Source organism: Mus caroli, chromosome 1 (assembly GCF_900094665.2).
Source record: "Mus caroli chromosome 1, CAROLI_EIJ_v1.1, whole genome shotgun sequence".
In the NCBI taxonomy this organism is placed as follows: Eukaryota; Metazoa; Chordata; class Mammalia; order Rodentia; family Muridae; genus Mus; species Mus caroli.
In genome coordinates this window covers 29,476,363-29,500,758 of record NC_034570.1, presented here as the reverse complement: position 1 = coordinate 29,500,758, position 24,396 = coordinate 29,476,363, and the positions used below count along the sequence as shown (strand labels likewise).

Genomic DNA, 24,396 nt, shown 5'->3' with positions numbered 1-24,396 from the left:
CCAGGTTGGGAGGTACCCAGCACCATAGTTTCTCTCGTCAAGATGTTTTATCACCTTGACAGAAAAGTAACCCAGACACCAGTCACACTCTATTAAGAATGCTTTAGTCACAGTACATGCCACGGGTACCATGGTGGCTCTGTGAGATTATCATGGAGCTGGAAACCACTTTTGCCCATTGTCACCACTGTGGTAAGAATCCTAGCTCCATGGGCACTCGCAGTTTGCGGTGACCTACTCGATGCTCAATTATACAGAGTCTATCAACACGGCCACATACAATATTATGGCCACATACAATAATATGGCATGCTGCTGTTCCCCAGATTCCCTAATGCTGACTCTCTGCTGTCATCTGAAGTGCCTTCCTTCAGCTTAGGAGAAATGTGTACAGTAGAACAGCAGTGCTGTGTGGGGATAACGGTGACACTGTCCCCTGCTATACTGAGCACGGGGCTGTGGGCCTGCTAGGCAAGCACCCTATTACTCAACCACAGCCCTGTCTTTGCTTTTTATTTTGAGTGAGGGCTCACTAAGCTAAGTTGCCCCCGCTGGCCTCATGCTCACTTTGTAGCCCAGGCAGACTTTAGTGTTCTATCTGCCTCGACTACCTGAATAACCACAATTGCAGGACTGTGGTTCCAGCCCTGCCATTACCACAGCCCCTAATTCTGTTCTTTCCTTTTGTTTGGTTTAAATATTTATTTTATTTAAAACACTTCCATGAGATACAGTTTGATCATTGACCATATTCTTCCACCTCCTCCAGTTCTCCCATAAACCAATCCACTTAATGTTCTCTCTCTCTCTATCACTCTTTCTCTCTATCACTCTCTATCTTTATCACTTTCTCTCTATCTCTATCACTTTCTCTCTGCCTCTTTCTCTCCATATCTCTCTCCCTATCTGTTTATATCTCTATCTCTTTATCTCTCTATCTCTTTTTCTCTCTATCTCTCTCTCAAAAAAAAAAAAAAGAAAAGAAAAAAAGAAAAAAAGTAAAGAAAAGCCCAAATAGGAAAACAACCACAAAATCAAAACAGGCAAATTAATTAGAAAGAAAGAAAAGAAAATCACTAAGACAAAAAATACCAAAACAAAGTAAAAAGTGTGTGTGTGTGAGTGTGTGTTTGCACACACTCACACACACACACACAAATCACAAACCTGTAGAGTCTGTTTTGTGTTAGACAACTACTCCTGGGCATTGTGCCTGCCCTGGAGTGTGGTTGATACACACAGTAGCATGCCATTGGAGAAAACTGATCTTCTCTTTCCCAGCAGGTATCAAAAAAGATTTAATTTTTAAATTAATACACACCTGTGCATACAGGCATGTTCCCACCAATGCTTACAGAGGCCAGATGAGGATATAGGATCCTCTGAAGCTGAAGTTATCAGAGGCCGTAAGGCAAGCAATGTCGGTGCTGGGAACCACACTCTGGTTACTTGGTTGCTTGTAGCCGCAGATAGCATTTATAAATGCCAAGCCATGTCTCCCACCCTTGAATGTTGGGTTATTCTGTTTACCACAGTGCTAGAAGTCTATGTTTTTCTCAACCTACTTTAATAACAGCTCACCCTCCCCTCTAGCCCACCCCCTACCAGAGGTAATAGAAAAGAAAGGGTATTAGGATAGACCTGTTTAGAAACAGGTTTTTTGGGGGTGACTCCAATCTTCACTGTTCTCAGTCCAGTCCAGTAGCAAACACCAAACACGAACCAGCAGCTGCAGTCCAGTATACTCAGCAGACACTACACACATGAATCAGCAATCCAAAAGAAACCGCACCAGCTCGAGTCTAGAGAAGTGGCAAGAAGCCACAGGAACCTCAGGAGAAGTTCTTTGGTGAGTCTCTATGAAGTCACAAGTGGAGCTCACCACTCAGTGTAAGGTGAGCGAATACATGCGTGTCATCAGCAATGACTAGTGACACAGAGTAAGTCAAATCGACACCAATCCAATTGATGCTCCATCTCCCACTGTCTCTGGGGTCATATTTATATTCATTCTAAACGTCACTCATCCTTTCATGTGTCTGCTATAGCAAAACATCCTTTTACCTGTGTCTGCTTCAGCAAAGCATTCTCACACATCTCTCTTTAGCAAAACGTCCTTTTACTTGTGTGCACCAGCAAACCTTAATTTGACACAACTGACTTTACAGAGAAGCCAGACTTTTCCACGTCAGTCTCCACTTCTCCAGCACTGGGATCATAAGCACATGCACCACCCCCAGCATTTTAACATGAGATGGAAGGTTGTGAATCAGCTATTTACATTCACATGCTGAGAAACTGGAAGACTAGCAAATGAACCCAAAGAAGGAGGGAGACAGAAAACAACAAAGGTGAGAAAGAGGTCGGCCAAACTGGGGCTGGGAAGATGGCTCCATGGGTAAACTGCTTGGGGCACAAGCATGAGAACTGAAATTCAGATCCCTAGCATCCACAAACCAAGCCAGGCAGCATGTTCTTGCAACCTCAGTGGTTGAGGAGACAGGAGGTTCCCTGGGGCTCACAGGTCAGTCAGCCTCGCTGAATTCATAAGGCCTGGGTTCAGTGAGAAACTGTCTCAATAAGGTAGCAAGAGATAGAAGAAACACCTGATATCAACCTCTGGCCTCCACGTGTGCCTGCAGAAACATGTACACTCAAACATATCTTCATAGGACACCCCCACAAAAGACATCCGTGATTATAAACAGAAAATCAACAAAGGAAAAAGGTTGCTTCCATATGGAAACATACTACTGTTGAAGCTTCACACACACACACACACACACACACACACACACACACACACACACACACACCGGGATGTATGCATGGGGAGTTAACCTATAAGGAGGGTAAATACCCTCAAACTAGATACCACATGCTAACAAATGGGTTACATCATTCTTTTTAGTTGTTGGCCAGTGGGGTTCTGTGGTAGTTTGAATAAGAGTGTCCCGCCCCAAAGCTTATATATTTGAATAGCTAGTCCCTAGGAAGTGGCACTACATGAAAGATTTAGACAGATTATAAGGTGTGGCCTTGTTGAAGTAGGTGTGACCTTCTTGAAGGAGGTGTGTCACTGGCGGTGGACTTTGAAATTTCAAAAGCCCATGCCTTGCCCAGGCTCTTTCTCTCGGCCTGCAGATCAGGATGTAGCTCTCAGCGACTTCTCCAAGACCATGCTTGTCATGTTTGCCACCACACTCCCTGCCATGATGATAATGGACCGAACCTCTGGATTAAATTAATTAAATGCTTTACTTTATAAGTGTTGCTGTGGTCATGGTGTCTCTTCACAGCAATAGAACAGTGACTAAGACAAGTCCTACAGACTCCCAAACATTGCTTTTGGTTACCCTCCAGAACTTGACAATAAGACTAAAGACTTCACATGGTTGAGTCGTAACATGGAAGCCAAATGGGTACTGACCTGGAAGCTTCCGCTCTACTGGCTAGCTTTCATGATGCTGGTAGATGCAGTCATGCTACTGGAGGAGGAAAGTAGTCATCGGTCTTGCCCAGCTGTGAACACTATGAGCTATAAACAATGATTGGCCTGGCTAGAGATGCCCACTGATGTAATAACGGCATGGACAGTATGTGAATTAACAATACTTTCTGATTGTACTTAAGACTCACTCCATGATGAGATTCAACCCATACCTGACACCATTAATAGAGTCAAGAACCCACAGCTAGACAGGTCATAGACCCTAGGGGAAGAGTCTACTATTATTAATGTACTAAATGGACATAGTATTAAAATGATTCCTAATGACTTATTACTCCACCCTTAGGTCAGTACATCTTTCAATCCTCATCAGAGAAGCTCCTTGCAGCTGGCTGTTAACTCAGAGACCCACATCTGGCCAATGTGTACAAAAGAGGAGACTCTGGGATGTTAGATCTTAAATGGGACATTTATTTCACATCTCTCCTCCCAAGGCTTAGGAATCTTCGCAGAAGAGTGGGTAGAGAGATTTAAATAGCCAGATGTGGCAGATGAGTTCAGTAAAACAATGATTTCTGAACATAACAGGGAAACTGCACATACGAATCCATCGTGACTATGACAACACACACAAAGCCTTCATAAGCTCACGGAAGAAAATAAAAATTCCCAATATGGAGTGGAGGAGATGGAAAGCAAGTCCCATGCCTGGCTGACTGGCGTTTGACATGGCAGTCGAGTTACTGGCATTTGAGAGCTGAGGAGCGAGAGAAAGCATGTTTTCTTCAATGGCATGACCCCTCCCAGATAGACAGTACTCCTAGAGCTTTGCAGAAGTTGCCTGCAGTAAAGAAACTAGAGGGGTAGAGACAGGAGGATCATGAAAAATCCAGAGAAAAATACAGAGAATCCAGGTTGAGTTGCTTCTGTGTGTCTAGAGTGAAAAAAATCAATGAGTAATCTCACGCCTACCAGGAAAGGACATCCAGATGGGTGAGTTTTCTGTGTTTGTAGTGGGACTGCAGTTGTAACGTTAGTGGAGCTACAAGCTTCCTCTGTGTGACTGTGTGTTTACACATCTGCAAGTCAGAAAGGCTTCTTCCTCTCAGAGTGCTGCATGGAGCAATTTCCTAACTCCAGATACTGTTGCCACATTTTTTACCAAATCCCCCACACTGATCCAAGGGATACAGAGATTAAAAACAAGCACTCAGGCAAAATGACTATTCCTAAAATTACCAGGAATTAAAGATATAGAACCTCAAATGATTAAGCAGGGGAAACAAAAACAAAACAAAACAAAACAAAAAACCTGAGAAAATCTTGCAAGAAATAACTTGAGATTTTTAATGTGTCATGGTCACAAGGTTTACTTAAAACGTTGATAAATAAGACTAGCTTAATTTTCAGTTTAATAGATGCTGCTATATCTTGTCGTTTTAAAGAAGTTTGTGTGTATGTGTGTATGTAGTGTCTGTGCATGTCTGTACATGTTTGTGTGCACATGGAGGCCTGAGGTTAATGGTTGGTCTCTTCCACGGTTACTCTTTCTTTACCTTCCTTTTCTCGATAAGGCCTCTCACTGAATCTGTTTCCCAAATGGCTAGAGTCTCTGGCAAGCAAACTTTAGGGAGTGTGTGAGATGGTTTTATATCAATTTGGCCCAAGCTAGGGCCATCGAAGAGAAGGGAATCTCAGTTGAGAAAATGCCCCCATAAGAGCCAGCTGTAGGAAAGCCTGGAGGGCATCTTCTTAATTAGTGACTAATGGGGAAGGGGCTATGATAGGTGGTGTCATCCCTGGGCTGGTGGTCCTGGGTTCTATAGGAAAACAGACTGAGTAAACCATGGGGAGCAAGCCAGTAAGCAGCACCCTCCATGGCCTCTGCATCAGCTCCTGCCTCCAGGTTCCTGCCATGTTTGAGTTCCTGTCCTGACTTCCTTCAATGATGAATTGTGATGTGGAAGTTTAAGCCAAATAAACCCTTTCCTTCCCAAGCTGCTCTGCTCATGGTGTTCCACAATGGCAGTAGAAACCCTAAGGCTCTCCCTGCTTCCAGTGGTGGGGTTACAAGTATGTGCCCCTACGCCTGACTTTTACTGGGAATTTGAAATCAGGTCTTTATGTTTGTGCAGGCACCTCTTTTCTGGTTTATTAATGATGAACATATTTATACGTTTTTTTATTCTGTGTGCATACGTCATTCTTAAAGTTATGTGGGCTTTCTGATGGAACAAGCTAGATAGAGTTAATGCTTACGATTATAAAATGAACATTTATGTTTAATCAGACCTAATCGCCACCCTGGCTAATCTCCCACTGTGAGGTAGAGAGACAACTTGGGAGATAATTCCCACAATTTTCAGGTAAATTAGAGCTCTGTGCTAACTAATGGATACTGAACTGATGCCATGGTCATTTCAAAGATAAAATCCCGAGCTGCTAATTACTAACCATGTTTTTTCCCACACACTCGCCACTGTCTGAGTGTTACAGACAGGTTGTATGTTAAGCTGGTTAATACTTGTTTTTCCGTTTTTTTTTTTTTTGTTGTTGTTTTTTTTTAAGTTTTAGATGTACCATGACATCTGTAGAAAGATGAAAGCTGTAGATCTCTCTTAAGGGAATTATTTGTTATGCTCTTAGCTGCCTACGGCCTGAAGAGTATTTATTCATCATTCATTTATTTAGACAGGCTGTCACTATTGCCACCCAGGTTGCTCTTGAACTTGGTATCATCATCTTCCTTCAGCCTCCTAAGTGCTGGGATTCCGGGGCTTTACCATTACTGGCAGCTTAAGGAGTTTTTAAATAATGTTTTCCAAAAAAAACTAATAAAATACTTTAATATTATTCATTAAATATTTATAAAATAAAATTAAATCATATTTAATTAATAAATATACTTTATTTAATAAATACTACACTTAATATGAAATACTGTACTGGCTAAAAGTGAAAGCATTTGGCTTCCACTCTGATAAGGCAGATTCTTCTGTTCCTAACAAGCTGTGGTCAATTGTGTTACTCTAATAATTCACACACCAGAACGTCTGTGGGTCACAGTCATCACTGACTTTTATGTTATCTCGTTATGCTCTTTATAATTAAAACAAACAAACAAACAAACAAAGTAACCCTAAAAGTCCCCCACTGAGGAAAGAGTTGAGATCCTTTGCAATCATTTCTATTTAAAATACTTTGTCACCAAGCTGGTTAAGTAGGCAAACAGGTGATGTCTTGGTAAGTAACTGTGGTTGCCGTGTAAGCATGAAGATACAAGTTTGAATCCCTGAAGCACTCACAGAAAACACTGTGCATAAGACTAACTTACCAGTACCCTGGGTGGCAGAGACAGGAGGGTTAAGGCGTTTCATTGGCTACCAGCCTAGCTATGGGTACATTGAGAGATCCTGTCTCAGGGGAATCAGGCAGAGTACAAGAACAGGATGCCTGATGTCTTCCTCAGCCTCTGCATGTGCAGAGGTGCACATACTGATATACACAATCTCACACACACACAGAGTCAAGCATTCCTCTTGGTCGCTCTTGATCTCATCTCAGTCAGCATTCAGACATAACAGCTCTTGATAACAACAATGGAGTAAACGACAACCTTTGCACCTGTACCTGTATCTCTGAGACTTCCCAGAAGACCTATGGAAAGCTGTGTAAAACATTTCTTCTTTCACCTGTACAGAAAACAAACACTGAAGCGTGTGTGGTGTGCTACTACTGGTAGACGGCTAGAGAAGAGACACCAGACACTAAGAAGCGCTTAGCTTTTCCTGGGCTGAAGCCACAGGGGTAAAGTGACAGCAATATTTCAGAAACTATACAACCCTGTGTGTTGCCTGGTGACACGGAGGTGCCTAGCTGTCCCTGCGTGATGTCACTTGCCAGAGCCCTGGTGCTGCTCTGTGTTGCGTCAAATAAAAGAATGGTGTCTTCAATCCTCATGTCACTGATGCACAAAATGCTGGTGGGGTCTCAGCTTGGCCTCTTCAAGCTCGAATCTAGCTTTTGACCCATCAGTGGGCTACAGCACTGACTTCCCATCATCTCCCTACAGATACAGTGGCAAATGGCTGCTCTGCCTCACTCCATCCTCGTGAAATCTATGGCCGTCCCTCACATTACCTTGGTGTGTTCTGACCGTGTGTGTGCTCACATAGTCATGATAGAGCCTTATTTTTTAAAATTATCACCATATTAGTTATTATAGAAAAATACTCTGACCAAAGCAACAATAAGAAAGAAAATGTTTTGGGTTTGTTTGTTTGTTTCATTTGTTTGATTACAGTTCCAGATAGAATTCACCATAGCGACATCCAGGCAGCAGGGTGAGAAGTTGGCTGACCACACACAGGAATGAGAGGGGAGGGGGGAAGAACAGGAACTGGAATAAGACTATAAAACCTCAAAGCTTATCCCAACCCACCCCCTCCAATGTCATACTTCCAGCAAGGTTCCACATCCTAAAAGCTCCCAAACCTTCCCAAGCAAGTTCAGAGGTCAAAGGGTCAAATCTACAAGCCAATGAAGGACTTTGGAGGTCTAATGAGTCCTTACAGCCACCTGCCATCTTTCTTTCTTTCTTTTTTTATTCAAAAACCATTTTTATTAGATATTTTCTTCATTTACATTTCAAATGCTATCCCGAAAGTCCCCTATACCTTCCTCCACCCCCACCCCCCGCGCCCTGCTCCCCAGCCCACCTTGCCATCTTTCATACACAGTTCATAGTTTTATAGTACAGTTTTGTTGCTGTTGTTTGTCTCATTCCGATGCTTCGGCTGCCAGCCCGAATGTTTATTTTTTGGCAAGAAGATGGGCTCAGAGCCCAAAAGGATCCTGCTAGGTATATTCAGGTGCAGGCTTCTAACTAAGCCAGGGGCTGGAGAGTCCTAGGGGGAAAATGATGGCTGCAAGCAGGATGGAGCTGAGTGAGAATTAAAAAACAAAACAAAACAAATGAGAGGCTGTGGAGGGGATGGCTCAGTGTGTAAGGGCATTTGCTGTGCAAGCAGGAAGACCTTCCCTGGCCCTCATGCTAAAACAAAACAAAATAAAAACAAACAAGACAAAAAAAAAAACAAAAAACCAACAACAAACAAACAAAACCCAACCAAACCAAAAACAAGACAAAACAAAACAAAAAAAAACCAGCACAGCATCATGCCAGAGCAGAAACAAAGAGCTGCTAGAGCTTCCTCCACCCTCCTAGCTTGAGATTCAGTGAGAGTCCCTGTCTCGAAGGAGTAGGAAAGAGAGCAGTAGTCCTCTGGCCTGGGCATGTATCCTGTACACACAGGCTTACACAGGCACCCCACCCTGTGTATGCACACAAAGAAAGCCAGTGCATTTAGGAAGGATGACCCTGGCTTTTATTTGGAACACTGCTGACATTTTAATGCAGTGTTTCTGAATTCGTAAAGAGCTCATGCTAAAGATAAATAATCCTTAATTCACCAACAGCCATTTAGACCTGGCTTTTAGAAACTGAAACCAAACATTTGTATATGTGATACATTGTGTCCTTACTTTACCACACCAGGCCCACCCTAGATTTTGAGAACTCTTCTTGACTATTCTCATTTTCGTGGGTATATAATTACAGGCTTAGTAAGACATCTGTCCTCCCTCACGAGCCCTCACATCTCTCTAAGAACCTGTATGTAGTTAATGGTAGCTGTGGGAAGGAGAGATGTTTTCTTCAGTGGTGTAGCCACTGGTAAGATGCTCATATTGTGTTATGGCTCATCATCCACACTCCTGCAAGCAACCTTAAACTCATCACAACACACACACACACACACACACACACACATACACACACACACAGCATGGATGAAGAACAAAGTGCCCTGCCATAAAGGCTGCTGTTAGTGGTTTACAGCTGCTTGGGTGCCTGTCTTTAACAGAGCATCCTTCTTAAACAGGCTGGTCCAGCCTGGGNACTGTAATCAGTATCTCCAATAGTTGCCTTCCTAACAAGGAGACCAGACTATTTTTAGATGACTTGTTACTGCATCTCAATCGTCCATCATGATGGGTTTCATGAACGCAGACAATGTCCCGGGCATATCCATCCTTACCCTTCACTCTCTACTCTCATCATTCCCTTTCCTAATTAGCTGAGAGCTCTGGAAGCTACAGGGCTAGGGGTAGGAATGGTGGGGGTAGGGGTGGGTGGGAGAGTGGGGGTGGTGAAGGGAGGGAGGCAAAAGGGGGTAGTGGAAAGTCCACCCTCTAATCTAATGCTAATCTAATCTAATGCTAATGCTGTCTGTGCTTGCTCCTCAGTTGCAAACCCAGGCCCTAGTACTCTCCTTGCTGCTCTTTCTGGGGACTTTCCAAACCACTTGGCAATAATCTAGTTGTATGTGGTGGGTGTTTTGTTTTTGTTTTTGTTTTTTGAGACTTAGCCTTATGTAACCCAGGTTTGTCTCAAATCTAAGTATACTTAGCTTTTATGGTGCTGGGGTGTGGTGCCAGGCTTCCTTCATGCATGTTAGGTGAGCATTTTACCCACTGAGCTGTATTCTAGTCCCAGTACTAATTCAGCTAAGGATTAGCTAGGAATACCTTCCTAGCAATCATCTTTCTTAAGAGATAAATTCAAGTCTCAAGCATGGGCTTTGTTGCAGTCATATGACCGAACAGAAAACAGCATGCTACACATACCAGCTTCGTGGGAGTGTCCAGCTTAGAAAGACACCTCTAAGCTCAGACATGGAGCTTCACAGAGTTTACTAGAAAAGGTTCATAGTGGCTTGAACGTGCAATGTCCCTCCAAGGCTTAGTCAGTGACCTGTGGAATTATTCTGAATTGTATAGAGTCTTTGGGGAGGTGGAAAATGGCCAGAGGAAGTAGTTCCCTAGGGGCTGTGGAGCTGTGAGGGTTCTATCTGGCTACTGTTTGCAGCCTGCTTGCTTGTTCCCTGGCCAGCTGTGGTGTGAGGAGGCTCAGACACACACTCCACTGCCATGGGCTCCAACGTACCTGTCCACCAGCACATCTGTCTGACACGATAACCCAAACAACCCTTTAGGCTGCTTCTATCCAGTATACTGTAACAGAGGCATAAAATGTAACTAATACAGCACCAGGCGTTTTATTTTAGTCTTAAAATCATTTATAATTCATTTGAATTTTTCTCTACTCTTGATAGTATAGAAAACCAGTGACCAAATGGATGCCATAGTGAAGGAACCAGGTCAAGCCAATGTTATTTATAGTAGGGGGGTAATGGGAATTCATCTGCTTAGTTTAAGAGAGCAACGACAACCAGGTCTTAATCAAGGTAAGTCATGATGCTGTCTTCCTACCCTCCCTCCATATAAAAACTGAAAGGGGAGGAAACACGAACCTCTGTCTGAGGGACTGTAGGCAGCTAGAAAGATGTAAGACATTTTTTTTCAGTGCTATAGTCACTAGCAAGGTACTCATCACCCTGTACCCATGATCCTGTAAGCAACCCCAATGAAAGACAGACAGACAGACACACACCAACGTGCGCGCGCGCACACACACACACACACACACAGAGAGAGAGAGAGAGAGAGAGAGAGAGAGAGAGAGATTTGCCTGTCTCCTCCATCCTGATATTGTATTTTTCCTTCTCACTTGACACATACAAACAGACCTGTGACTTGAAGTTCTGTTTTGCTGTAACTGCTAAAAATTCATAACCCTGGAGAGTGTGTGAGCTGCCAAAACACTATTCCACGGTGCCCACTGAGCCTGCTCCACACCCAGCACACACATCACAGCACATCACATCAATCCAGGCCTGAAGCAGCTCAGATGCAGCAAGTCACCGTCTTCCTCTAATCCCCTGTAGGGCTTAATCCTTCCTCCCTCCACAGGAGTGAGCACTCCTCCCTAGCAGTCTTTCTCCAGCGAGATCACTTGGTCTGAGATGAAAATCTAAAGTTACTCAAGGGCTTGTTTTCTCAGTTCTCTGCAAGGATGACACTCACTGTAGGCGGGAAGAAAATGAATTCACCGAGTTCTGTGGCTGTCTCTGTGATCAGGAGCAGTTCTGCCTAGGAATCTAGATGAGAGACACTGGTGATGTCAGATTCTCACACAAATCGGCCTCATACATAGAAGGACCTTCTAAGTTTAGCACCCATTCCTGGTCAGGCAAGGTTTGACCACCACAGCAGGGAATAGGGGGCAGAGGATGGGAGTGGAGCAGGGAGGATGTAGATGTGACTGGAACTTCCCTCCCCAGCACCTCTGGATGCTGTCCAAGGATGCTGTCTTGTCTGTATATAAGGTAGTTAATAAATCGATTAATGTGTGGATCTGAATATATGTATACAATTCATATATTAGAATATGTAATAATAGATCAGCTTACAAACAAAGCTACAGATAGAAATAGGATTGAAAAATAGTCAAATTTGAAGCTTATTGTAAGTTTGATAGAATTTATGGCAATTCAGTGTCAGCTAGTAATGATATATTCTGCATTAGAATAAAAAATAATAGCAGGGGTAGAAGGCTTAGAATAAATAAAAATTTAATTCATGTAGTATATAAGGGAAAGTTAATATATTTAGTTAGATTCGTTATAGAAATAAAGAGCGGTAGTATAAGTAGAATAAAGATTATAATAATTGAGGATGAAACTATATTTATTATTTTTATTTGGAGTTGCATCAAGGTGTTTGTTTCCTAAGACCAATGGATTACTTCTATCCTGTAAAAGTAAGAAAGCCATGTGATTAACATGGGGACATGAATTAGCAGTTCTCGCATGCTTTCTTGGTAAATAAGGAGGATTACCTCCTCTTATTAGATTCACAGTCTAATGTTTTTTAAAACTATATTTGCATAGTGTTAAGCCTGTAATAAGTTGAGGATTAATAGTTAATAAAATAAGTGGAATAATATGAAGGGCAATGAATGTAAGTTCTCATGTATGTGAAGGTTGTAAATTATTTATATGATTAATAATTAGCTTGCCTCATTGGGTTGTAGCAATTACTTTCCAGATACCTCCTGCCATGTGCGGGATCTGACATTTGCTTCGGAGTCTCAAACAATCCTGACTAATGTTGCACTCTACTCTGTGGTCATATATTGCAAGACAGCTCAGAACCACTCAAGAGGCAGCCCTGTGTAGTGTGTTACCTGGTGCCTACTCTGGACCTTCAGGTAAAGGTCACCACTGTCTCTGGAATTCATCACCCTGCCCCAGTGCCCTGGGCTGGACTTGGGGGTCTTTGGATCTCAAGCTGCCTAACACACCCTTGCCATCTCTGCTTACCCAATTCTGTCTTATTGGTACACAAATTTTGGCATAGAAAGAAAAGGGAAGGGGGCTCTGGGCGTTCAAGTCATGGGGTCATCACAAAAAAAAAAGTCTGGGCTGGGTTTGCAGTTCTAGAGGCCAGAGGAAGTATACCTTCCTACTCCAAAATACAAGGTATGCTTTGGGGGTAAAGCCAAGAGAAAGGGCTGTTTGTCGGATTGATTAAAGTCTCTCTGAGGATGTTATCTTGGTGCTCAAAAAGGTTCTATTTAAGCTCAAAAGGAGGAGAAACAGTTTCGGGGAGGGGGAGTCATCGAGGGATAAGAGCCATCATAGTAGAAATTGAACCGTGCAGCTGAACAGTTGGGGTATCAGACTTTTCTGAATGTCATGTGTCTGTTGAGAGAGAGAGAGAGAGAGAGAGAGAGAGAGAGAGAGAGAGAGAGAACGAACTGATAGGAGTTTTGGAATACTAAAAACAAAGGTCTGTAAGTATTTCCTTCCCTTTTCCAAACCTACTATCGAAGGAGGTTCATGTGTCTCAAGGGGCCCCGACGGCTCTGCTGGAGCAACTTTTATTGTACCCCTCCTCAACACAGTCCTTGCTTCATCCTGGGGGTGGGTGGGGTGGGTGAGTGTGTGTGTGTGTGTGTGGGGGGAGTTGCTGCCCGCACGGTCCCCTCACTCCTGTCTGCCTGGCTTTGATGCACACTTCAGTCTCATCCCTGCACCTCGGTGAGGCCAGCGGCATTCTCAGGCAGAGCATTGCAGAACAAGGAATAACGGGGCGCACTCCCTCCTTGATTTCCCAACAGCCACGATCTTTCTTCACAGTACTCTTTGCTGAGCGCTTCAACACCAACACCGAAATAGAAAGAAACCAACCCAACAATTAGCCAAGGATACATGGATGATCACCACCCATTAAGTCGCTCCTGACTTTCTCACTCCAAACTCTTCCTCACTGTCGGTACCCAGAATTCCGTTCTTCATGTACACCGGGAGCACTAGGGGGCACACAGTACAGGGAGACCAAAGAGAATCCCATCTGGAGAAACTTCACTCTTGTTGCAGAGCACCCAGGTTGGGCTCCTCCGTCTGAGGCTCAGACACACACACTCCCCAGCCTGGGGTTGGGGTGAGGGGGGCTGCCCACACAGAAAGGGGACAAGAGGCTGCAGACAGTCAAGAAGGGGTCTAGAGGAACCAACTTCCAGTCTCACTTTAACCCCGTTGGGTAGCTGCAGCAGGGATGTTGCAAACAAGTAGCCCCCTGGTAATTAGCTGGTCTGAGAAGGGACAGGTAGGTGGTCGGGAAGCTCTAGGCAAAAGGCGGCAGAAGGGCAAGCGGGGGTGGGGGGAGAAGGGAGGTCAGGAGATGGGAGGGAAAGCTGCGAAGGGCGAGAGGAGGCTGCGGTGAGGCCAGGGGGTGCGCGGGAGAGCAGGTGGTGCCCTTACCCGCGGAGGCCGAGCGCAGGCTCTCCAGGCTCCGGGAGCGCGACGGGGCGCCGCGCATGCCCGCAGCGCGGCCACTGCACACCACGCCGCTGCTGTCCGAGTCGGAACCGGGGGACACCCCGGTGCTGCTGCTGCTGCTTGTGCCCAGATCGCCGCTGGTAGGGCCACTGGACTCGCTGGGGCAGCGCGGCGCCCCGGGGCAAGCAGCTCCGAGCTCCAGCCACAGGCCGGCGGGGTCGCCAGCAGCATCCCCGCCGCACTGCCGTAGCTCCGGGTCCCCCGACATCGCGGTGCTCCTCTGAGCGGGCTCGCCGCGGGGCCCCCGGTGCGGGCGCGGGACCCCGTCTGGACACTGCCGGGCGGCCACCCGGCAGGGCGCAGAGCGCGTGGGCCCCGCTGCGGGTCGCCGGCCGGGCGGCGCGCTCTCGCCCGCGCGCACGCAGACCTGGGGCGCGGACGCGGGCCCCGGGCCGCCCTGAGTCCTCACCGCGGCCGCTGCCATCTGCGCGCGGGCATCAGGGAGAAGAATGCGCCCTGCTGCGGAGCGGGCGAGCGAGCGCGAGGGACGATCGCTCCTCAAGGGCTAAGACACCCCCCCCCCCGCCAAATGCAATCAAAGGGTCCCCGCAGGTAACACCTAGGACGCCCCCCAGCCCCGCAGCCACCCACGCTGGCCTGGGGGCGCGCTCGCCTGGGTGCGCCCTCGTGCACAGGTGAGCGGTGACCGCGGCCCTCTTGACCTCATTGGTGCCACGAACGAACGGACCCTTTAAAACATAGTGTCACGGAAAAAATAGTTTGACCACAAGGAATCAAAGTTCAGTGACAAACAAAAAACGGGGACGCTGTCAGGTGACACGGAGCCAAGAGTTACTTGTCCTTTCTGAGAGGGATGTCAGTTGCTTTTTCCCAGACACTCTAGGGCCTTGTTCTTGGAATATACCTGAAGGATGGCGATAAGGAATTACAAAATCAGAGGCAAGATGATGGGGGCATTGGCCTCACCGAGAGGTGTGAGGGGAAGTCTTGACAGAAAGAAGCTGACCCTCCCACTTCCTCCTAGCAACAGTACTCTGTGTTCTTGTAATTCTGCTCAAGACTGCTACAGACATTTCAGATGAGAACGACACTGGGCAAGGCAGAAGAGCATGCTCTCGTCCTTGCATCCGGAGAGCTTATTTCTTGAGGCCACCTCCATCCCTAATTGGCATGTGCACTTGGCTCTGCATCACCAGGAACCCTGTATGTTCACAGATCCCAGCCCCTGTGCCCTAAACACTCAGCTGACAGCCTCCAGGGCATTAAGTTAATTGCAGTGTCGGATTTCACTTGATGGAGCTAGGAGGGTGTCTTAGCCACTCCCCTAGTCTATTTTACTCATTTTAGGCTGTGGGGAGAGTTCATACTCTTCCTGGTCCCTTTATATTCAGCTGCCATAAGAAGAAGAAGAAGAGAGCCTGTCTTCATTCTTTCCTGACCTCGAGAAGAGCAGTTGTCTCCTTTTCCTGCTTCCTGGATTCAGTCTGTCTGCAGGGGGATCGGTTACCATCTGTAGTTCTCCTAGGTTGTCCTCTGGAGAGTTCTCTGCTGCCACCTTGAGACACTCTTCCTCCATGTTGCCTCCATGTGTACCTCCTGAGTGACAGTCGAGGTTGGTTGGTTCTCTGTTGCTCTACCGTGTGTGGAAGGGCAGCTTCCAGAGAGCTTCTAGCTTCCCACAGAGTTGCCAGAGGGTGCTTGAGAATATAGATCACATCAGGTCGGTCTCCTGCACCACTTTTCCCAAGGGTTCTTTTGACACCCTAGATGACTCCTAAAACCTACACGTTCTGGCTGGACTGGATTCTGTGCCACCCCCACTCCAACCCCATCCTCACCATTCCTGTCCTGACTCAGCCTAGTGGCTACCTTACTCGTCTTGCCTCTGGGTTTCTGCACATACTGGCTTGCTCTGCTCTCTGCAGGCTATGGAACTTGTTCCTCAACCTTCACATATGGTGCATATCCTTCCTCGGGAAGATGATATTTATTTCGTTCCAGAACTTGCTTCCACTAGTTGGTCATTCCCTGTTTATTCCTTTTCTGAGCGGAGGCTATGACACCTTACCCCATAGCATTCCTAGACTGTGCACGGCTTTGGCCACAGGCTCCATGTTCCATGAGTGGCTGTGGAGGGATGAATGGCATCTGGAGCTGGGTAAATGCCCAGCTAGGTAGGAGAAGGAGAGCTCTGCTCTTTCGGGCCAAGACTTTGAGGAGACGGAAGTGTACTCGGGAGCTTATGGTGTCAGGGTTGCATGTCAGTTAACAGCAAGGGAGCTCCATTGGCCGTCAAGAAGAATGTGCACAAGGCAGATGTTGGAGGGAATATTCCATGCGGGTCTCTTAAGTCATGTGACCAATGGCACAGATTAATTCTGAAGCTCCTTGGCTGACTTTCTTGTCTGGATGACCCATCAATTGATGAGAGGTTGAGTATGGAGGCTGTATCTGGAGCTACTGGTCCATGCGTGTGCAACGGTGTTTGTTTTTATGAAACTGCACCAGTGTGTGCAGGTAGTGTACAGCTGTGTACAGATACTTACAACGTAACATCTTGACTGATGGACCCCTTTTGTAATATGTGACGATGACCTCTGTCTCTTCTGACGACTTTTGGTTTGGTTCCTGCTATGTCAGATATAAATTTAGATACTCCTGCTCATTTTCTGTGTTATTGCTATTAGCCAATAAGTTAATGGTGGGGAAGAAGGAGCAAATGGCAGTTTCACCTACTAAGGCCAAGGAGATGGCACAGTCAAGAACGTGCTTTCCGTGCAAGCCGGAGGATCTGAGTTCAATCCCCAGCACATACACAAAGCTGGGTGTCATGGCATGTGTTTGAAGTGTCAGACTAGGTAACTAGGCATTGACAAGTAGTTCCCTGGTTCTTATTGGCCAGCTAGACTTAAGTGGTGACTTCCAGATTTCAGAGAGGAACCCAGGCTCTAAATACAAGGTGATCAGTAGACTAGAAATGATATTTGAGGTTGACTTCCACATATATGGGTTCTTGTATCCACATGCACATGCATAAGCGTGCACACACATGGACATACTCACACAGATAAATGCACGTGAGTGCACACACACACACACACACACAAAGATTTTGGAGAGACAACTGCGAGAAAGAGTAGCTTTTCTCTCCAGATAATCCACACTCCTAGATGACTCTTACAAACTCAAAGCTTCATAATCTGCAGTTATTTCAAACCATTGTTTGAATTCATCAGCAGATACAGTCACACAGAATAAAAACAAAATTAAGCTTCTGTGATGTGGGTTCCTATCTTGAGCACACACCAAAATAATAATTGTTCAGGTTGGAGAAATGCCTCAGCACCGGATGCTCTTCCAGAGGACCCCTGACTGGATTCTCAGCATCCACGTGGCATCTCCCAACTGTCTTTAACTCGCGTCTCAGGGGATCCAACACCCTCTTCTGGCCCTCAACAGCACCAGGCATACACATTGTGCTCAGACATACATGCAGGCAAATAAGCCATCCTCATAAACATAAACAAATTCATTAAAAATAACAATCAATGAGGAAGACACCAATGGTGATGCTACACTCTCTGTTGGGTCAGAATCTTGATATACACCCCGTTTCTCTCTATGGCGTACGTTGGTCACCAAGGAGTGGTCATTCCAGTGACTTCGTCTCACTGTTAATGTGGGAGACTCTTGGGACTCAGTAGTAGCTCAGCTTAGCTTTCTTTTCTTGCCTTGGCTATCATTGCTCCAACTCTGGCTTTTCTGCCTTCCTAACCAGATACCATTTAACCCCTTTATCTCTTCCCTTCTCAGTTCCAGGAGAGCTATTTCCTTACCTTACCTTTGCCCCTGGTCTTACCTATATGCAATGGTGCTTGTTTGAGGTTCCCTGCCCTCGTGGGACTCACAATCCCTGGCTTGCTCTGTAACGTTTATAATACTACTTTCCAGTGCCTCCTGGAGCTTGCAGGTTTCCATCTATTCATTGTTTTTTCAATTTTCAAATCCATCTGCTCCTTTGACAGACAGGTTTGTTCCCTCTCTTGCTTAGGGCTCACCAAGTGGGCTACGCTGGCTGGCCAGTGAACCCCACTGTCTCTTCTTCCCACGGTCAGGAGGATTACAAGTGTGTGTAACCACATCTGGCTGTTGACCTGGGATCTAGGGACCGAGTTCGGGTCTTCGCGCTTACGTTCCGAGTACTGACTGTACTAGCTACATAGCTGCTGCCTTCCATGGTTTTCTAAGCAATTCCATAACTTATCTTGGGGATCATAAGGGAAAATGGCTTTTCCTCGAACACCATTATTTTATCATGTAGCACATACTCTCTTGTAGTTTTGCTTTTTATGAGGTTGTGTTCATAGCCTCCACGTCATGATGTAGTCTTGGCAGGCCCATTTGCGGACAGAAAGCCCGATGGTTGCCAGGGACTAGCACCCAGCACACATACCCTGGATTTTGAGCTCAAGACCTGAGCCTGTTCTACACTTGCCTCTTCAGCCATCCACCAGCAAATGCTACTTCCAGGGTTCACTGCCCATCACCCTCAATGGCCTTGACTAATGGCCTGGGTGCCCCCTCCACAACCTGGCAAAAGGAAATGTTTTGTTTTCTCAAGTGATTCGGTGTGTTTTAAACTCTGTCTCAGGCTCTGCCCTAGTTGAGCTGTCTTACAAACCTGCCTCCCTGGCAGCCAGCTGAAAGCTTTCGATCTATCACACACAACACACACCTGCTTAGGACTACTGAATCTGTCCATCTGCCAAGAGTCTGGCAGCATCTCTCAGCACCCAGCCCCTGTCCCAGATACGGTTAAGGAAGAGATTGGCCCTGGCTCATATGGAGCCCTCTCTCTGCCCTTCTGGCATGATTCAGCTCCTTTGTAGGTGAGTGTGTGCTGTGATGCTCCTTACTGTAATTCTGGGAAATGAACCAAGAGACTGCTGATGTAAAACTCGAGGAAGGCAGGCACCCATGGCTAGGGCTGAGACAGCAGGGTACCTGGGTGCTTTCTCTACAAATGTTTACTGCAGACTACTCATCAACCATGCGGCATGGAATTCCCTTCCTCTGAGACCTGTAAGAAGGGACCCTTACTCTGCCACACAGGCATGAGCTCTTGCCATAGCCCCCGCCATGCTGACCTTTCCTGAAGTTAATAACTCTTCTGATTGATAAATATCTTACTCAAAAGAACAATTTGTCTGTGTTCCTCTTGAAGCCAGACCTGAGACCTTTCATAGCCTGGCCAGAGGACACAGTCATCACAGCAGCATCTGCCCAGTGTTGCCCCTGCCCCTTCTTTGGGTACCAGGTGGTCCTTAATAGTTGAAGGAATGAGACCACTGTCAAAGTCTCTCACCTTTGGGCTGCTTCTCCCTGACAAGCAGGCGTAGCTTTCACCAGACTCACCCCTGTCCTTAACAGCACACCCAGAAATATGGCAAGAGAAAGGCACAGAGCTCACCAGTGTCAGACGTGGGCTCTGGCCAGCCTGTGTGGTCCAGTCCCATTGGGGCACTCTGGGAGAGCAGATGGCTTCTTCTAGGAAGGTGCGGAGACTCTGGAGAGGTGACGGTTGTCTTCCTCCAGCACTGGGGTAGGAGGCAAGAGGCAGAAGGCAAATGAAGAGACAGACCACAGGCCATTGGTAACAATTCCTAGCTTATCCAGTTGCCCAGATTCGTGAGCAGAGTCTACAACCAAAACAGACACGATTCCAAGAAGGACTGTTTATACTGAAACCCATGAGGGAGGTGACTCCCGGAGTCTGCAGTGTGTGAGAACAGATCTACATCGCTGGTGGGACAGGTTGCTTTCATTTATGTGGAGTAAGAACTGTAGAGGTGTGGCAGAAACCACCCCTACAAGCCAGTCACTCAGACAGCCTTGTATTTCCTCTGAAAGAAACCATGATCATTTTACTGAACACATATTCTTTGGGGGATATAAAATGCAATTCATGGGACTGGGGAGATGGCTCGCCTGCAGACCTGGTCTGACATAAGGAACACCCAGTCATGGCCAGGAAAAAAAAATGTGGTTTGAACTTAATTGGGTCAGTTACCAGAACAAGACCAGAGTCCCCTAGGATAATGCTTGTGGCATTGACTGCCAACCTCCTTGAAGACAAATCTCTGGACGTATCAATGAAGGATTTTCTAAATTGGGGTCATGGAGTTGGGAAGAATCACCCTAACCTACAGGGTACTACCCTGTAGGTAGTGCCATCCTCTGGTTTGGGGCCCGTTCTGAATCAGAAGGAGGAAGCAAGCTAAACATGTATCTCTCTCCACTTCTTCTCCGTGAGCATAACATGACCTTAAACTCCTGTTACCGTCTGCCACCCTCCATGAACTTCCCCTCAGACTCTAAACTGAAACAGATTCTTCTCTCTTAAGTTGCTTTTATCAGGCATTGGGTCACAGCAGTTCTAGAGAATAATAAAAATCCTAGTGCCAAACACTGTCAAGATGAGTGACTAACACTATGAAAGTCAGTGTGGCTGTTCCTCGGGAAGCTAGGAAAAGCTCTACCTCGAGCTCCAGATATTCTACTCTTGGGCATCTCCTCAAAGGGCTCTACATCCTACCACAGAGACCCTTGCTCATCCATGTTCACTGCTGCTCTATTCCAACAGCCAGAAGTTGGAAACAGCCTGGATGTCTGTCACCAGATAATGAGAATGTAGCTCATTTACACAATGGAATATTACTCCACTGCTTAAAAATGAATCACAAAATTCTCATGCAAAAGGATGGAGCTTGAAAAATCATCCCAGGTGAAGTAACCCAGACCTCCCAAAAATGAATATGTTTGGGCTTTTTTTTTTTTTTTCTAATTATGGTTTCCGATTTTGAGTTTTTATGGTGTGTGTGTGTGTGTGTGTGTGTGTGTATTTCTTATGCTTTTCTTGTTTGTTTTTAGTCTGTTCCTTTTGTTTTATCCTTGTTTTGTTTTGGTTTTAAATTTATTTACATGATATTTTAGGAGAGAGAGAAACACCACGTGGAGTCAGAAGGGTAGGGAGGATCTGAGAGGATGAAAGGCGAGGAGAAACTATGATCAGGATAGATTTTTATTGTAAAATAACTATTTTCAATAAGAAGTAAAAAAGAACATCTCTCTCTCTCTTTCTCTCTCTCTCTCTCTCTTTCTCTCTCTCTCTCTCACACACACACACACACACACACTCGAGAAGTAACGGCTAAAACTTTCCCAGATGGGATAAAACCATTGACACACAAACATGACATTCAGAAAAGCTCAGATCGGAAGGCCCTGGTCTGCCAGGTCCAGGGGGCACTGTAAACTAACAGCTTTGAAGATGTATTGGTTTATGAGTTAATGTTTATGTGTGCGTGCATGTGTGAGTTTATATGCATGCAGGTGCCTGAATAATCCAGAAGAGGTCATCGGATGTCCTGAAACTGAACTTACAGATGGTTGTTTGAGTCCTAACATGGATGCTGGGAACCAAACCTGGGTCCTCTGCAAAGGCAGCCAGTGCTCTTAACCTCTGAGTCATTTCTCCAGGCCCCAAACAAGCAGCTTGGAAAACTAAAGACAAAAACCTGCAAGCAGCTAGAGGCTGACCAAGCAACAAGCGCCCCAATGAAGGCAAAGTTTTCCTGGCGGGCAGGCTAACTAACTGCCTTTATAAATGAGTCTTGGGGCATGTCTCCCGACTCTGCTTCCTCTCCTGCATGAAAATGGGCTCCCGGAGGATACTTCATCTCCAGCATCAGCTCTGTGTATTCCTTCATCTTTACTTTCCAGACCTGTCTATTTGAATGAACCAGAGGCACCTTCAAGTCAATGAACGCAAAGCTGAATTTCAATTCTAATCCTGCCCCCACATCCCAGGTACAAGATGTTGTCCCTTCAAGATCTGTTGAAGTTCTGAGGCCTCCCTGCTGTCAAGAACAGAGCTGTCGGGGGAGACGAGGTCAGCAGAATAGAGTCCTCTTGGCTGAATCCAGATCCCTATGAGAAGAGGCTCAGAGAGATAATCACAGGATAACAATGCCATGGGGATTCAGCTACCCACAACCCACAAGGTGACTCTCACAGGAGCCCAACTACACTGACAGGCAGAACCTTGCTGTCTGTAGGGAGAGAGAGAAAAGCTCTTGGTGACACTGCAGGCCACTCACATATGTTGCAGTGGAAAAGACTGGGGTTCAAAGGGAGAGCTAAAATAGCCAAATCTAGAACACTGTAGTTGGGTATGAGGTAACCAAGCTACAGAGGAGAGAAGGGATGAGGTTCTGAGCCAGTGACATGAGGCTGGCTGGCCCCACTGAAGCCCTTGAGGAACACATGTAAAGTACTACTGCCCTTTATTTTCCTGTCTACCAAAAAATGTTTCATGTTTGTTTGATAGAATCATGGAGAACAAGGAAAAACTAGTATTTTCGAGGCAGGGTCTCTTCTTGTAGCACTGGCTGTCCTGAAACTCTATGTAGAACAGACTGGCCTAAGACCCACCAGAGATCCACCAGCCTCTGCCACCCCAAGTGATGGGATTAAAGGTGGATGCCACTATACTTGGCTGAAAATAACCACAATTCTTTAGACATTATATAACTGGAAATTTCAGGAGAAGGGGACAGGATACTTATCTGGGGCCATGCACGGCTATGGTCACTGGCATGGAGTTCAAGTCAGCCCAGTAGTGAGGCAGTGACTGGGTAGAAGACTTGGCCAGAGCAGGAGTCTTTATAACTTGGATTTAATGCAGTGCATTTGGGTTTTGAGATGACCCATGTTTGCTAAGAAGCAGATGGTAAATATGCAGTGGATCATGGCTCTTCATAAGACTAACAGTTTGGTTTTCTTATTCCTCTGGTGTGTGTGTGTGTGTGTGTGTGTGTTGTGTGTTGAACACAGGACCTCCTGCATGCTATGCAAATGCTCTACCACCAAGCTATAACCCAAGCCTTCTTTTTACTTTGTATTTTTACTCAGAGTTTCACTAAGTTGCCAAGGTTGGCTTTGAAGTTACCTAAAGCCTAGGCTAGCCCTAATCCATCAATCTTTCTGCCTTAGCCTTCTGAGTCACTGAGATTACAAAACAAATGGATTTCCCCATTCCTCCTGCTCCTTCCTAAAATCCAGACTCATAGTGACACCAATCCAGAAGACACAAACTGACCAGTAGAGAAGAGATCCAAGGGAACAAGTACAGAATCCAAGACCAGAGAGGAAAACAACATACAAAATTATATGTACATTCAAATATAGAATGACAAGACATATCTGTGTAAAACATGGCTGGGACATGGAGGGTTCCACACAACAGTCCCCTTATCCCCTCCCCACGTGCACTTTAGATTAAGGATGGCAGTATGAGGCAATGGGAACAAGGTATTATAAAATGTTAAACGATTACAAATGAGTCAAGGATTTGGGAGGCCGGAGAGGGGTTCACCTCTCTCTCTCCCTTCCCCACTCATCTTCTCCTCCCTAATCTGTGTGGCGGCCTAGAACTAAGAATACAATTACCCCTTCCCCGGGCACGCACATCCGTAAGCCTGCTGGTCATAATAATGCACACTGGAGTCTGTGAGATAAGAGGGTGAAGAGAGCCTGCAGCGCCTTGCTCTTTTGAGTGGTTCTTAGCCTGGCTCTCCCTGCCATTAACTTATGAGTGGCATTCAGTAAGATCCTGGCTAAACCGGTAATAACTAGATTAAAGATGCTGGCAACCAAAGCTACCTTGTCGTGCATTTCTTCATCAGTCGGCACAGACTAGACCTGGGCAAGTGAGCCCTAGAAAGATTTCCCTGTCTTTCTTCCCCCATCCCTTTCCACAGCCCCCACTGCAGAGAATCCATTGCCAAGAACCTGCTGCTACAGCTGGGCAGTCATAATAAACCTTCAAGCCCTTTTCTCTCTCTCCTTTTTTTCCCCTTGCTCCCTAATGATATACCTAGCATCTGATTACATCCGAAGCAGCCTCCACATGGGCACGACTGAACCTGTTTCCTTAGGCCCACCCACACTGCTGCCAGGGCAGCTTTGTAGCAGCTAGGTTCTAACTGGGGCCCAGAAAAGAAAGAGCGTGGAGTCAAAAAATTTCCTTGGTTATTTTCTTCAGCTCCACTCCATACCCCAGGAAGATATATATATATATATATATATATATATATATATATATATATATATATATAT

The 24,396-nt window shown here is 45.9% G+C and overlaps 1 protein-coding gene across 3 annotated transcripts in view; it reads right to left on the bottom strand.

Annotated features, from left to right (window-relative positions):
- Window positions 1-24,396, bottom strand: part of Arhgef4 (Rho guanine nucleotide exchange factor 4) — a 135,123-nt gene that overhangs the window by 47,005 nt on the left and 63,722 nt on the right. For 2 of the 3 annotated variants that reach the window (XM_021176437.2, XM_029475175.1), the window contains one exon: window positions 19,688-19,814. In XM_021176437.2, coding sequence (XP_021032096.1) covers window positions 19,688-19,814 — 127 coding nt within the window. Of the gene's footprint in view, window positions 1-14,178; window positions 14,567-19,687; window positions 19,815-24,396 lie in introns of those variants that run through there. The other variant, XM_029475179.1, reaches the window with a different exon arrangement.